The sequence below is a fragment of the Dreissena polymorpha genome, chromosome 6 (genome assembly GCF_020536995.1).
Source record: "Dreissena polymorpha isolate Duluth1 chromosome 6, UMN_Dpol_1.0, whole genome shotgun sequence".
In the NCBI taxonomy this organism is placed as follows: Eukaryota; Metazoa; Mollusca; class Bivalvia; order Myida; family Dreissenidae; genus Dreissena; species Dreissena polymorpha.
The window spans coordinates 43,043,286-43,060,043 of record NC_068360.1 but is presented as its reverse complement, the minus strand read 5'-3'; the positions used below and the strand labels follow the sequence as shown (position 1 = coordinate 43,060,043).

General features: G+C 34.8%; 1 protein-coding gene across 1 annotated transcript; it reads left to right on the top strand.

Annotated features, from left to right (window-relative positions):
- Nucleotides 1–13,435: 13,435 nt before the first annotated feature.
- Nucleotides 13,436–16,405, top strand: LOC127836337 (uncharacterized). Its single transcript, XM_052362929.1, has 6 exons — nt 13,436–13,899; nt 14,296–14,484; nt 14,743–14,790; nt 15,285–15,341; nt 16,028–16,057; nt 16,231–16,405. The coding sequence occupies exons 1-6, from the start codon at nt 13,674–13,676 to the stop codon at nt 16,347–16,349; spliced, it is 669 nt and encodes a 222-aa protein (XP_052218889.1). The 5' UTR covers nt 13,436–13,673; the 3' UTR covers nt 16,350–16,405.
- Nucleotides 16,406–16,758: the final 353 nt, after the last annotated feature.

The following is a 16,758-nucleotide window of genomic DNA, read 5'->3' as shown; positions in this document are numbered from 1 at the left end:
ATATCATTTTTCTCTTTTGATTATTGTTTTTTCTCTAATTCAATAAGCGTAGGCATGTTTGTTCGTTAAGTACGGCAATAATTTCATGATGATTCCCGAAAGTAGGTATGAGCACATAGTCGAATACGACTTGAATACGTGAGTTCGCCCATAAACACATGGTAAGGTTAACTAAATCTTCGCGATATGACCTAATATGTGTTTAAAACGGAAAACAATACCCAACAAACGAATGAATTATCAAACATAGTGTTGCACTGATGTGGCTCTGTAACTTCTGTTTGAAAAGTTTATTAAATATGCAAAATGAGAGAGCACGCATAAGAGCGAGCTTCATAGAAATCGCGCGGCTATTATGCTGTTTATATACCATACTCGCTTTAACGTTTACAAATGGCATGTTCGAAATAATTCGTTTTCTTTACACTCATGATCGCGTTTAACGTTAATTATACACGTTTTCATTCGCAATTTATTTACAGAATCACGACACATGTCAAATTCAATACAGAAAATGCATTGTTGTTTCATTGATCTATAAAGATATAATGGATTGAATATAACTGATTTAAAATAAACGTTTTCAAACGATTATTAAATCATTTTCCCAGAATATGCTGTCCTATTTATAGCTGAGCTTCCTTTACCTTTATCAATGATAATCAGCGAGGTATGCCGATTAGAATTAAACAAACTTCTCTTTAAAACAAACTGCATCAACATGCTTTTTGTGTATGTGTTCCGATAATATAGAGGCCATTTTACAGAAAATTGACATACATGTGAATATACAATTAATTAAAAAAATAGCCGACAACAACTGATTTAGCGTTAAATTTCCCGGGTACGGTAGAAAAATCTCAAATCGGACTGTCTCGGTCTTTTACATAGGTCGCCATTGTGAAGAATTTTCTCATGGTATGATAACTTAAACGAGCTGCTGAAGCAGCATCGTCAAAAATGAGGTTTTATCATTGTCTCTAAACGCAATGTCTTTCCTAGCATCCGTCACCCGTGACGCGCATTTAAATAATACGTTGTCATTATTAGTATCAATAAGATAATACAATATATTGTTCAATCAAGACACAGCGGTGTTCATGTTAAATACAACACAAAATGTTTCTAAAAAGTTGTCATATCGAAAATGTGAGTACATTACTGCATTGTTCTACACCATTTTTATTTTGCAATACATATTCATAAAAGGTGTGTTGATCGTACCCGGATCTGCATTATTTTTCGAATTGACTTATGTGTGCTATAATAGGCAGTCAGCGTGCACTAGGTCGCTTCCTGGGGATAACTCTTGTTAGTCCGGAAGGGACCCTTAAAGGGGCATACCCGCTCTCTGGAAAATGACGCTTTCGGCTTGTAAACAGTTTTATAAATAGGCTGTATATTTGATCGGATATAATATAACCCGGTACTTGCTAATAAGTCTAAATTGGCTGAATAAATAAATATTTATAAACGACTGAATATGATGTATTTTTTTATATCGTTGTAATAAATAAGCTAAATCGGCTGGTAAATAGGCTTAACAGGGTAGATAGGGTGCATGTTTAAACCTTTTAAATAAATTTGCTGACCAGCCGCTGACTGCCTATAGGGCTGAACTAGTTTCGGTCGGGACTTTTAATTAGGTTCGGCCGTACATACAGCCTATTTAGCCTATTTCTCGTATGCGTCATTTTCCAGTTAGCGGGTATGCCCCTTTTAGGGCCCCTTTCGGCCAAACAAGAGTTATCCCCGGGAAGCGACCTAGTGCATGCTGACCTGTCGTCGACTGCCTGTCGGGCTCACCTAACTTCGGACGGGACTTTTAATTAGGGTCGGCCGTACATACAGCCTATTTAGCCTATTTCTCGTATGCGACATTTTCCAGTGAAAGGGTATGCCCTTTTAAGGGGCCCTTTCGGCCAAACAAGAGTGATCCCCCGGAAGCGACCTTGTGCACGCTTACCTGCCGTCGACTGCCTGTGGGGGTAACCTAGTTTCGACCGGGACTGTTAATTAGGGTCGGAGTCAGGTTAAGCCTATTTAGCGTGTTACGCGTCATTTTACAGTGGGCGGGTATGCCCCTTTAAGCCCCTTTTGGACGAACAAGAGTTTTACCCCTGAAGCGACCTAGTGCACGCTTATTAGCCGTCGACTGCCTATCGGGTTGAACTAGTTTCGGCCGGGACTTTCAATTAGGGTCGGCCGTGCATGCAGCCTATTTAGCCTATTTCTCGTATGCGTCATTTTCCAGTGAGCGGGTAAGCCCCTTTTAGGGCCCCTTTAGGCCAAACAAGAGTTATTCCCGGGAAGCGACCTTGTGCACGCTGACCTGTCGTCGACTCCCTGTCGGGCTCACCTAACTTCGGACGGGACTTTTAATAAGTTCGGAGTGAAAAAAAAAGGCCTATTAAGCGTACTACTCGTATACGTCATTTTCCAGTGAGTGGGTATGCATCTTTAAGGGCCCCTTTCGGACAAACCAGGATTATTCCCCGGACAGCACATAGTGCATGCTCACCTCCCTATGATTGCCAGTTGGGCTGAACTAGTTTCGACCGGGACTTTTAATTAGGGTCGGCCGTGCATGAAGCCTATTTAACCTATTTCTCGTATGCCTCGAGCGGGTATGCCCCTTTAAGGGCCCCTTTTGGCTAAACAAGAGTTATCCCTCCGAAGCGACCTAGTTCACGCTGATCTGCCGTCGACTGACTGTCGGGCTGAACTAGTTTCGGTCGGGACTTTTAATTAGGGTCGGAGTCAGATGCAGCCTATTTAGCCTATTTCTCGTATGCGTCATTTTCCAGTGAGTGGGTATATCCCTTAAAGGGCCTATTTCGGCCAAACAAGAGTTATCCCCGAGAAGCGACTTAGTGAACGCTGACCTACCGTTAACTGCCTTTCGGGCTGACCTAGTTTCGTAAGGGACTTTTAATTAGGGTCGGAGTAAGGTGCAGCCTATTAAGCGTATTGCGCGTCTTCTTGCCTATTAGTGGGTATGTCCCTTTAATAGCCTATTTCGAACGAACAAGAGTTATCCCCCAAAAGCGACCTAGTGCAAGCTGACCAGTCGTCGACTTCCTATCGGGCTGAACTAGTTTCGGTCGGGACTTTTAATTACGGTAGTCCGTACATACAGCCTATTTAGCCTATTTCTCGTATGCGACATTTTCCAGTTAGCGGGTATGCCCTTTTAAGGGCCCATTTTTGCCAAACAGGAGTTATACCCCGGAAGCGACCTAGTGCACGCTGATCTGCCGTCGACTGTCTGTAGGGCTGACCTAGTTTCGGCCGGGACTTTTAATTAGGGTCGGAGTCAGGTGCAGCCTATTAAACGTATTACGAGTCATTTTGCCTGTTAGTGGGTATGCCCTTTTAAGGGCCCCTTTCGGACGAACAAGAGTTATCCACCGAAAGCGACCTGGTGCACGCTGACCAGCCGTCGACGAGGAATAGGCTAAATAGGCTGCATTCACGACCGACCCTAATTAAAAGTCCCGGCCGATACTAGTTCAGTCCGATAGGCAGTCGACGGCTGGTCAGCGTGCTATAGGTCGCTAGATAACCGGGAGATAACCCTATTTTTTTATTTTTTTATTTTTTTAAATAAGAAAACTTCATTTACCTCGTCAATAAGTATGTGTAGGTCGAGGCCATCCTACTCCATACCTTACACAAATTATGTGTTAGTAGCAATTAAATACAGCCTGTGTTAGTATACAACTAAATGATTTGCACGTTTATAAACAGAGGATGCAAGTTTATATTTAGCAATATACAAGGTATGCATGTATACATAGATACATAGTAGATGAAAAACTTTGTGAAAGCACAGAAAATACAAGTAGCAACTATACTTTCTATATAACACAGGGATCTTCATACTTAATATGGAGATTTGTACTACACATATCATTGTGTTCTTTTGTAAAAGGTAAAGAAAGTGTAGATTTGAACAAAAAAAAATATGTAAAAAAACCCACAGTGTATAGTTGAAAGCATTCATTTCAGTGCACATCAATGTAAAGCAAGTACATTTTAAGTTATGGGTTCATTGATTAATAATCTTACAACTGACCAATTTGGAAATTCCGATCCTTGGCAAATGGTGTGCTTTTAAATTTCCCCATGCTAGTTGAAAACTATTGTTTAGCCCTGATACTGTTGGGATGTTACTATGTTTTTTACAGATAAAAACATACCTTTTCATTTCAAGAAATAAAATATTAATTGGGGTCATTTTTTCAGAACAAATCCCAAGTAGAACATCTTGGCAAGAGATGTTGGGAAAATTGATGTTGTTTAGATTCATTGAATATTCTATATAGTTGATAATGGGTTGAATGTGTTCACATTCCCAGAAAAGATGAGTTAAGGTTTCCTCATGTTTTTTACAAAAAGAACATAGATTGTCGTTAACAATTTTCATTTTATATAACAGAGATTTGGTACCCAAGATTCTGTGTACAATTCTAGTTTGAAGCCATTGTATATATGTATATCTGCAGTTTTCAAAAACAAAGTTATGTACAAACTTCCAGTCAATGTTATTAAATATTTCATTCCACTTATTTTGACATGTAGGTTTTTCTTTATTAAATGTATATGTGCTATATATTGATTTATTTGGTTTTGCTTTAAAAACAATAACATTCAGATAGGAAGAGATAAATACTCCAGTGGTGTTTGGCTTGTTAACAGTAGCAAAACTTGATTTTTTTATAAAATCCGATACAGTTCTTTTAACTCCTTCATATAATAAAAAAAATTAGCACTTTTCCAGTGTAATTCTCAATATCATTCTTGGTCTTAAACCCGCCAGAGGTACATAATATGTCTCTAACAAGTCTAATTCCTCTTTCATACATGTTCTTATCATAAATGCAATTCATACCAATTTTAAAGATTTCATTGTCAAATAATGGCATATTTAATACATCATCAAATGTACAAATCTTAAATTTGTTAACATATATGCTATAGTAATTAAGAACATCTTTCCAAAATGTGTTAGTTAATCTTTTAACAGTTTTTTGCACATATGCATTACCCATATTTAAAAAGTGTTTAACATCAAACAGTGAATAGACTAATACAAAGCATTTACCTGTACATAGTGCAAGTTTTTTTATCCATGTTAGCTTCTTATTTTTTTTTAAATGAGTATATATCTATCATATTCAGCCCTCCCTCTTCATAAGGTTTGATAAGAACATTGTGTTTGATTTTTAAAGGACCATCCCATATGAAGTTGTAAAAACAATTGTGTATTTTATTTAATATATGTACTCCTGGACTGGGAAGAGCAATAAATAAATGAGTGAAAAGGGGGAGTAACATGGATTTAACTACAGTTATCTTTCCTAAAGGTGAGATATTTCTCCTTTTCCAAAAATTTATGATATTTTGTAACATTGTCAATTTGCTAGAATAATTATAATCAATCATTTTCTCTAGGTTGACATCAAATATGATACCTAGTACTTTGAAATTGGTTGAACCCCATGTAAGTTTGTATTTAGTTTTTATTGAGTGTGTACTATATTTCTTGGAGCCTATCCATATGAGTTTTGTTTTGGCATAGTTAATTTTTAGTCCAGATTCCAGGGCAAAGGTATGCACTAGGTCAAGTGCTGTGTTAAGAGAACTTTCAGAACCGTCTAATAAAAGTGATGTGTCGTCTGCAAATTGGGAAATTTTGTATTCAATGTTTTCAATAGTTATTCCTTTAATTTGTTTTGAGTTTCTTATTTCGATTGTCAATGTTTCTGCACATAGTATAAAAATGTAAGAACTGATCGGATCGCCTTGACGGCAGCCTTTTTCAATTTTGAATGATTCAGACAGGAATCCATTGATTTGAATGGCTGACATAGTGTTGTATAAAAAAAGAGAGATCCATTTTCTGAACATTGGACCAAAGTTAAAATAAATTAGAGTTTTTTCAATGAAATTGAATGCCAATGAGTCGAACGCCTTTTCAAAGTCTAACGTTAATAAGAGTCCTGGGATTTTGTTATCTTCTGTATATTTTAGGATATCTTACAATAGTCTAGTATTCACCTATATATCTTCCTTTTATAAATCCAGTCTGATCTTTGGAAATTAATTTGTCAAGTACTGTTTTAATTCTGTTTGCAATTGTGCCTGAAGCTATATTGTAAACAACATTTAAGAGAGTTAATGGTCTAAGTTTGTTAAACGTTGTTCTTGGCTTATTTTCTTTTGGTATACAGGTGATAATACCTTGTTTTTGAGTGATTGACATAGCTCCAGAAATAAAAGCATAATTTAGACTCCTTAAAATGAAATACTTAAGATCTTTCCAGATCTAAACCTGGACTTTTAAAATGTATTATATTTTTCAAGGTAGTTGAGATTTCTTCCATTGTCAATATGTCTTCTAATGCTTGAGCTTCCTCGTTATTCAATTTTGCACCGTGTATCAAATTAAGTTCATCAAATATAGCGTTATCACTTTCTTTTGTTTCACCTTTGGAGTAAAAAGTCTTGTAATATGAGGCAGCTTCTGCTAAAATTTCATTTTGATCATATACATTGTGGCCATTATTGTTTATAATATAAGGTATTGTTTTGCTAGATGTGTGTTGTTTTTCCAAATTGCAAAAGTATTTCGTGGGTTTTTCGCCCTCATCAATCCATTTTGCTTTGGATCTTATGAATGATCCTTTCATTTTAATATCACGGATATCAGATAGTTCCTGCTGTAACAAATTAAGTTCTTCAATATTATTTTCAGTTATTTTTTTTTCTAGAATTTCATTTTTTTTTATAATAAAATCTTCCCTGTCTTTCCTCTGTTTAGATCTGTATGATGAAAATGAGATAGTTTTGCCCCTGATTTCCATTAACAAGGTTTCTAAAAAAAGCTGGTCATTTATGGTAAACTGAATCTCACAATCATCAATCGTGTTCAAAGAGTCAATGTTATATACAGGCAGGCAATATTGTTTTTTTTATTTCTCCAATTTTTATTTTCATACAATCGAGATATTCTTGATCATGTAACAGAGAGTTATTGAATTTCCAGAGTCCTTTACCATGGGTTGTTTCGCAGATTTTTAATTCTAATGTTATAGCTGGGAGATAACTCTTAACAGGTTGAAACATGCACCCTTTTTACCCTTTTAACTGTTTACCGTAATAGGCAAAATAGGCTAACTTCACACACGTTACAAAAGGACCGTATGGTTTTAAAAGGTTACTCACCTTCCGGTGCAGATGCAGGTTCACTTGTACTATATGGTGTGTTTTTTCAGGATTAAGTTCCTTATTGCATTATTATAGAAATACAAATTCATGAGGGCGAGTGAGTGAGTGAGTGAGTGAATGAGTGAGTGAATGAGTGAGTGAGTGAGTGAGTGAGTGAGTGAGTGAGTGAGTGAGTGAGTGAGTGATTGAGTGAGTGAGTGAGTGAGTGAGTGAGGAAGGGAGTAAGTGAGTTGGTGAGTGAGTGAGTGAGTGAGTGAGTGAGTGAGTGAGTGAGTGAGTGAGTGAGTGAGTGAGTGAGGAAGGGAGTTAGTGATTGAAGGATTGATTAAGGGAGTGATTTAAGAAATGATTGAGGGAGTGTTTTAACAAATGCCAAATTCAAACTCATATAGACATTCAAAAGTAATGTAACCAAAATTAGTCGGATAAAAAACTAGTTCGAAGTAAACAATCGGAATTCCGTTTTTCCGCAAAATTTCTGCTTGTACTCTGTGCAATGTAATGTGTTTGTATTTTCAAGAATTATATAAATTTAATTAAGTAATAGCATTTGTAATATTTATGATATTACAACAAAAACAAGAAGTGAAAGCGTACAGAGCAATCTAACTTAAAAACCGTAGGATCAAAGTTGGAAAATAAATACCAATAAGCAAAGAACAAACAATGTGTAGCACCGATTTTATAACGCATCTCCAAAACATTTTCTCATGGATATATATAAGAAGCCTTTACTTTTTTGATAATACATGAGAGAAATATGTACGGAAATGCAATGTGAAGTTATTCTTTTGATTGAAATTTTCATTTCGTACTGCATGTATGCAGCATTTAAACATTACTAAACCCACCATTTGTTCATGTGTAAACAATTGTAATATATAAACATTGTATATGTCTGCGAGGAAACTGTGCACCTTTTGGGTGTTTTCATGGAATATAAGAAAAAAGACATTAGGGAAGCGCAGTGTATATTTTATATATCAATTACTTGCGATGAAAAGATTATTAGTTTATATTTTAGAGAATGAACATCACATGTTATTTTATTCAATATAAATCAGTTAAACATCAACACTTTGCTAATTGCTGTCTACACTGGAACAGCAATTTTTAATGTTTAAAAACGCTATGAATTAAGAGTGTATTTCAATTTTCTGAACGTAATACAGGAAATTTTCATGTCTATATTTGTGCCATGTTTTAATGACAAAACACTGGTTTTTTATAGCTATTTTATTCAGCTTTCCTTTGCTTAGCATTTCTTTGTTGTTCAAAAAAGTATTCACAAATAAACACAGCATATGACCTTGACACAAATTCAAATGTATGTGCTTTTGAAGCTCATGTATACATTTCTCATATCGCTGTCATTTTAAAAACAGTTTTGATGGTTTTGGGATTTGGGGCGAAAGGGCATTTAAGGGTTCTCCAAAACAAATTTCCCTTGAGATTTGAATGGTCTTTTCTGAAACGGCGAAAATTGCAATCGTTTTTTAATATCGCAAAAGTTGCGTCTCTAATTAAGATGTTAAAGGGGCCTTTTCACATATTTTGGCATGTATTGAAGTTTGTCATTTAATGCTTTATATTGATAAATTTAAACATTGGACCTAAAAGTTATCCAGTAAACAAACAACAAGAATACAATTTAAAAAATAAAGAAAAAAAGTAACCCTCGACTGGGCTCGAACCACTGACCCATGGAGTCCTGGAGTAAAAAGTCTTCCGTTTGGACAACTCGGCTATCCGTACTCATGCTATGTGGGAATGTATTTTTACTTTATATAAGCAATCCTCGTAGTTTCACAAAATATAACGACAGCAGCGGAACTTTCCAAATTATTCAATCGTTTCGCGTTGCAACGCTTTATAATGTTCAGGTTTTCTTATCCTCAAACGATTCTTATAATGGATTGTTTAGAGCATGGTTAATGTTCAGTATTACTATTTTCTCACAAATATCATAACTAAAATGAAAATTTTCGAATCTGAAACAACTTTTTTTTAATTTTAGCAATTAACCAAAACGTGGAAAGGTCCCTTTAATAATGAAAAACAAGTTTGCGTTGAAAATCATTTAAATGTGTGTCATATAACCTCGCGAATAGTTCACTTCATTAAATTCCTTTTCTCGCTATCTGTCTTTGTTCACTTAATGCGTTTTTATTTATCAAGTATCCCACTTAGGTTGCTTCTTAAATTTAAAGGGTACAGACCATTCAGGTTGTCTTTAAGTCGAGTATTTTTATCTTCTGAGGTTACTGAGATCTTTGTCTTCATAAACTCTGAGAAGGCCTCCATACACAATGTGTAAGAGCACCAGCGCCAATAAGATTAATGGGACACATGCAAACAAATTTCGCCTCCTTGTACTACTTTGTATCAAGTTCCAATTAAATTGTTCGGAGCGAAAAAACAATGTTAATTTCCTTGTACCACTTCATGCAAATATCTTTGGATAATAAATACTTAATAAATACTTACCGGGTATATAACATATGAATGATATATCACATATTGCGTAAATGACAAAAAATATAATCTTTTGTTTCAAATCCTCTAAAGCAAGATGCTAAATAACTGACTACAATAAAAACTGTACGTGTGTGTGTGTCCGTGTGTGCGTGTGTGTGCGCGTGTGTGTGTGTGTGCTTGCGTGCGTTCATGCGAGCGAGTGCTCGCGTGTGTGTGTGTTAGTATGTGTTCGTGTGTCTGTGTGTCACAAATGTCAGCAAAAAATGTCATCAATATAAGCATTATCGTAAACAAATATTTGTGTTTTTGTTTAAATCTAAGTGACAAAATGGCTTGGCTTTGCAAGGACACGGGCCCGGACCTTTAGGTCTCATGCAATAATCGCTGCAGTTCAAAATTTATGAAGTTTCAGTGACTACACATCTATTGAATTATTTATTGTGATGTAAATACTCCCAGAATATTTCTTTATTTGTATGTATTGTTTAACAGATATGTACGTTCTTCATATTTGTTTATAGCAATATATTTACTATAGCAAATATAGTAATCTTAATAACGCAAGTCATGTGTTTTACGATTGTGACGTTTCAAGATTTGAATTCGTACGGGGTATATCAAATCATTGCAAAATTTAGTTTAAATATCATGTAAATATTAGAATATTATTTATTGATTCGTATTCCAAATTTCAATGAATATGGCAAGCGGTTCGACGCATAATCCCAAGAAACTATGTTTTTACAGAGAGCCTAGGTTCTCAGAATGAGAACCTAGGTTCTTACCAGAACTTATGATCCCAAATGAAATCTTGTGTGCTCATGAAAACAAAGGATATCCGAGAGAACAACGCGAAAAGCTGTCGAGAACCTAGGTTCTTGTGAAAACCTTGGATATCAAACGAGAACTTTGGTTCTCGCAAATTGTTTTGTCTTTATTATCTGATAACTTAAGTTCTAGATTTGAAAACCTAGGTTTTCATGAAAATGTGTGTTTTTATAAAAATTCGTTAAATGTCTGACTGAAACCCGGGGTTCTGAAATGATCATTTAGGTTCTCATGAGAACCTAAGTTCTATGTGTCTATGTGCGTCGTCTCGCCGAGAACATGGGTTCTCGATTGTAAACAAAGATTTTCAAATGAGATCACAAGTTTCCGAATGTATGTTAAGCGTACCACAGTTCTCTCATGAGAGACTAAATTTACTCCGTCCGACGCGTAATTCTGGGAACCTAGGTTCTCATGAGAACTATGGTTCCCAAATGAAAACTACGGATTTAGTATTAAAGATGAGAACTTAAGTTCTCGTCATGAGAACTATGGTTTTCACAGATTATTTAACGTCTGTTGAAACCTTGGTTTTCCAATAAGAACCTAGGCTATCACTGTTTGATGCACATTTTATGATATCTTGGGTTCTGGTGAAAACGTATGATATCGAATAAAAACTTGGGTTCTGGAAGCCATGTGCAATCTTCAATCCTAGGTTCTCAGTAAAAACCTAGTTTCTTGGGATTATGCGCCAAACCGCTTGCCATAAATGAATTCCGTTGATATACACTCGAGAAATTACGAAACGTGTAAGTGTTTCGTTAGAAGTTTATTGGAGTGTAGATGACAACATATTTCGCTGGACGATTTTGTTATTGTTTTTAGTTAATAACTGATTTGCCATTTCATTTGATACAAGATTTTGTATATTTATTGCATATATTCTTTTATGTATTCGTTATTGCATGTTGCTGGTCAGGAATTTATATATGAATACAAAATTTGACTGAACCTTATATTTTTGTAATTCGTTGCAGCGTTTGAGTTTTTAAAATCCATAGTTACTTCTGTATATATTGTACGTGTCAAGGCGAATTTAGTTTTGTTTCATGTATAGGGTGGGATTTGTTGTTTTTTCTTATTTATTATTATAGTCCGTCTCCGTGACATAGCGTTCGCTTATGGATCGGAAGAATGAATGTACGAATCTGGTTTTATTCTGGCTATACTTTGTACATCTAATTCTGATTTGGTTATTACCATACAAGAGAATAGAAAAAAACAACCCTTGGCTAATGATTTTCGAAAGCATATACACATGAATTTTACGATCCCAAGTCGACCTTTCGCTTTTCAAAATCAGGACTCTAATGTGTCCAGCTAGTTAAATTGAACGGTACAGATTACTTTCATTTATGGTTATAATTTACGGAGTGAACCTGAAGCTAAGGTTTTCGTTAGAAAGAAGTGACACTCAGGGCACGACTTTCATGCCCTTTATAGTATTGGGTGAAATAGCCACTTATATGCAATTCCGTATTGAATAAGCAATATATCATTTGACTTGAATAAAAGTAAAAAAAAAATGAAATACAAAAACACGTGACAGATATTCCGCGTTTTGTTTGAAGGAATTCGTTTTGATAAATCGTCATCCTACATTTTCACACATGGTATAGAGACGGATCAAACTGACAATCCATGTTAAAGACAAATGCAACACAACTTATTATAATTATGTATTTGAATAAGGAAAATGATGTTCTGCATTTGTTAAAGGGGGCGCTTTAGTAATACAGATAAAATACAGAACAGCAGATTTTTAGCATTATAATAAAGCATCTAGAAAAACAAAAACTTAATCGAATTGATAACGCTTATGTTTGATACTTAGTTACCTACTTTACTGAAGATTTGCAATATTATTTTTTCGCGTGTGTTTCAACTTTAAATATGTTTAAACATCGATTTTACTAAACTGGATTTTAATTTTAATCAGAGATATATTAACCAAATGTTTTTGATTGATCTTTGCTGGAAGTTGCTATTTTTGTATAAAGAATACTCGCTTATGATTTTTGGAACAAGACAAAATCTAGTTCACGATTTGCTCTCTCCTCCAACCATTTTTATGGTTATATACAACAACGTTCATAGACACTATGAAGTATTGAACTTATTTTAGAAAGTGACAGGGAATGTCAATAAATATATGTATCCCGGAAAAACTGATTTTTGGACAAACCCACTATCTCCTGGGGGCCATTTCTGGTACAATGCGTAACTTTACGGACGAAAATTTACGTACGTATAAAGTTACGTATGTTTTTCTGAATGCGTAAGTGCGTTTCATTAAACTGAACGTAGGGTAAAACTTAGTTGCTATGCTAGAATAATCTCTAAAGAGAAGTCTTGTGATTGCACGGACCTTATAGAGAACATTTGAAGAAATTCATTAAGTTGATTTCATTTGCTTTCTCTAACAAACTTTCGGCAGACTAAATATTTATACATTTATCCTTAAGAAGTACCTTGTAAAGAGCACAGTTCTTTCCCTTGTTTGCGAAATTACGACGAGAAAACAAGGTCAACTGTAAACACAGTGCAGTCTCTTATTGTAAACTAGACAATAGATAAAGAGCTGTACTTACGCTTTGTCGCTGGCTTGGATCACTTGCACTGAGGATCACCCAGGATATTCTTGGATTACCAAGGAGAACGTAAATACAACAGAATCGTCTAAGAATAGCAGGACCGGAACTGAAGACCATTTCCCAGAAGTCACCGCATTTGGGGTTCGAACGGCAAAGTCAAACCGGTCTCCACCACACTCCTCCCCGTTTTAACAAGCCCCCCTCCCTAGCCCAATTTAGCTTTCCAATCCCCGTCTAAGGTTTAACCTTATAATTTTTTTAATACATAACCAAATCTAAGGCATTTAAGTCATCTGCAGCCAATTGTATAAATATGGATAACTTTAGCCAATCCAAAAGATAACCTTTGGTTAACTTTATCCGTTTTTGGATATGTTATCCAACGTGGTTATCCTATTGTATAAAAATGCAAGTCGCATTGGATATCTTTATCCGATTTGGTTAAAGTTAGCCAAACATAAAAAACCCACAATGCATATTTAATCTGGTTCCGGTCAAGACGGTTTCGCGGAAAGTGTCATTTCAGACGACAACAAAATGGCTGAAACGCTTTCGCTTCGTAAAAAACGTTCAGTTAACTTTTCCCATGAGGAAACTGCTCTAATCCGTGAAGGTGTTATGAAATTTGACAAAGTTTTGACAAAGAAATTTTCAAGCGGCTCAACACCAGTCACCAAGAAAATTCAAGATGGGGCGTGGGCCGAAATAACGGAAAAAGTGAATTCCGTCGGTCGTGCGTGTCGCACGATTGACGACGTGAAAGGTATGCGAACGCCAACATTGATATTTTTCGGCCATTCGTTAATATGAGATATGTAAATATATGTATTTATTAATACTTAACTGATGTATTTAGGTGTTAGTATTCCACATGCCGAAGTCGAAGATCAACGTCCGTGCGCATGTAATCATAGCGCCGTTTGAAACGCAATATGAATCCGTATACAATTTCTAGAGACTATTATATAGAGATTATGCATAATTACAAAAAATTATAGAGCTTATTGTCATTCCTTCAATTTCAGAAATGAACAATTAGCATTTTCCGTAAATATCTGACAAGTTTCAAATTGCGCGAGTGACTGATTGTAATATGTTGCCGAGATAGAATAAGACACAATTATGTAATCAGTAATTTTATTGTGTGTTATTTATTTAGAAAAATATCGGAAAATGGTCTCGAAGGCCAGAGAGTCGCTTACGATGGAGCGAAAAAACGCCCGGCAGACGGGTGGCGGACAACCGATGAAAGCCGCAGACACGGTAACGATGTCAATCATTGAAACAATAAAGGAAACGCCGTCCTTCAGTGGGATTCCGGGTGCTTCTCAATCCGAAACCACCATCGGTATGTGACCACCCGCGTACTTAATTATTTAAAAAAAAATAACTATATTGATTATGAAAGCTCCACTGCAATTGTACCTAATTTATAAATACAACACAATTAGATTATACCTAAATCATAAACCACTGAAAAGACTTACACTGTCGAGTGCGTAATTTTTCTGTGCCAGCTACATACATGTATCTAACTATTCTTACCTTTCATTCAATATATTCACATAATTCCATTTTAATCCATACATATTTTTATTCTCGTTAGGTGCAGTGCGCAGCGCAACAGGATTTGTTGAGCTGCTCCAACTGGATGGTAATTAAATCCAATTTATTTTAATTTCCTTTGCAAGAAACAAAACACATTCCATGTGCCTCCATGTCGCTTAAAAATCACACTGTCACTGATAAACATTACACGCTTCTATGCATAGAATTTTCTAGATTGTGTAGTCTTTTGGAAGAGTTCATTTTTTTCGTAGGTTAATGGATACTAAAATAATCAATACTATGTACGCAAATGCCTTTAATGATTAGCGAGAAATTGGCATTATAATCGTACTATTAATTTCCTTTCTTGCAAGTATGCTTATAATCTGAGAAATCATGCGTTTGTTTATAAAAGTGTTACATGCTCTTGTATGTGACATCTCCACGACTCCGACATTGGCGTAGGTCAGTTTGCCAAGGCAAATGAGGCTACTTAAGGGGAATACATAATATTGTTACTTTTAAATTAATAATATTTAAATATATTTATAAATCATTTTTTATATATATTTCAATGATGTTCATGTATTTACATTTTAGACTTCCTCAACTTTGCTGACGATATTCGTCCATTCGACGATGATGAAACAGTAAATGGTAAGTTATATTGTTACTTTTACTTTTTTAAATACATGACTTTGTATTAGCAACATGTCAAGGAAAGTTAGATAGCTTGTCATTAATGTTCACTTGCATCCAACAATGATAAGCCATTAATATGGAGCATTAAGAAAAACACACAAATGACATTACATAACAATTTATCACTCAATAAATCAAGTATTATTTATTTATTGTTGTACATGCATCAAAACATGGCTTTAACAATAGTAATAATTTACTTACACATTTATACAAAACAAAATTGAACATTTTGAAATCAGTGATTTTGTTTGCCCAAAATTACAGCCTCTTACAAAATGTTTCCCAAATGCAAAAAGTAAAAAAAAAAGGTTGTTTCTTAACAGCAAAAAGTAACTTTTTTCCAATTGTTGATCCACAGTCACAATTTTTTATTGCACTGATTTGTTTCAAGCTTTAAAAAAAAATAAGTTGCACAGCTTGACTACCAATTTTTGAAATTGAGTTGCCCAGGCCAAAATCTACTTGCCCCGGGCTCACGGTAAACCACTTATTTCCATCCCTGATGCAGTTATAAATAATTGATATACTGTTGCTCTTAATAATATTGACTATATATGTTTAAAAAAATCACAGGAAATTAAAATAAGTTAATATTGTTTTCTTAATTATTAATAAATGATTTCATTTTTTTTTTCCAGAAACATCAAAAGACAGCAGTGCAGATCAAGGTAAATATCATAATTGGCTTATACAATCAAGAAACGCCTATTGACCACACTTATGAAGTTAATAAGATAAGTTAAATGCATTAAATTAAAGTGTTTTATTCTATAGAAAATATTGAAACTTAACATTGTAAATAAGTATTTAACAAGATGTAAAATAAATATCTGCATTTCAGTTCTTAGTGTGCCTGTTCCTGTGAATAATAAGGAAATTAAACCAAGCAGGAATCCAGCTATTGGTAAAAGGTATATCCTAATTTTTTTCTCATTTGTTACATATTCAAACTTTGTGTAATAATTTCATTTATTTAATAAATTTAATAATACCATTAAGGAAATCAAATTTAAATGGGAAAACTCTTAGACCTTACTTAGATTTAAAAATCAACATAAACACTGCAGATGTATGACATAATAAATAAGATTTTGTTATTAAGTTATAATAACTTATTATTTATAAATGTTTATGGTAAAAAATGCTACAAAGCACTTTCCTATAAATCAGGAAAGAGCGGACCCTGAGGGAACTGCAGATGGCATATTATGCTGGAGCAATTGCAGTTCAACAGGAAAAGTTGCTCCTTATGAAATCCCAGAGAGAGTTTTTTGAGGAGGGAAAGCTCATGATGGCATTTGCCAAAGACAAACTGTAAAAGAATGTCATAAAACAACATTTTTTATCATTTTGAAAAAAAAAATAATTC

What these genes read in the sequence shown, in the direction of transcription:
- LOC127836337 (XM_052362929.1), top strand. Translation starts at nt 13,674, where the DNA reads ATGGCTGAAACGCTTTCGCTTCGTAAAAAACGTTCAGTTAACTTTTCC. An exon ending in TCAATCCGAAACCACCATCG is followed by an intron (nt 14,485 to 14,742) that starts GTATGTGACCAC and finishes TATTCTCGTTAG; the next exon opens with GTGCAGTGCGCAGCGCAACA. An exon ending in AGACAGCAGTGCAGATCAAG is followed by an intron (nt 16,058 to 16,230) that starts GTAAATATCATA and finishes TCTGCATTTCAG; the next exon opens with TTCTTAGTGTGCCTGTTCCT.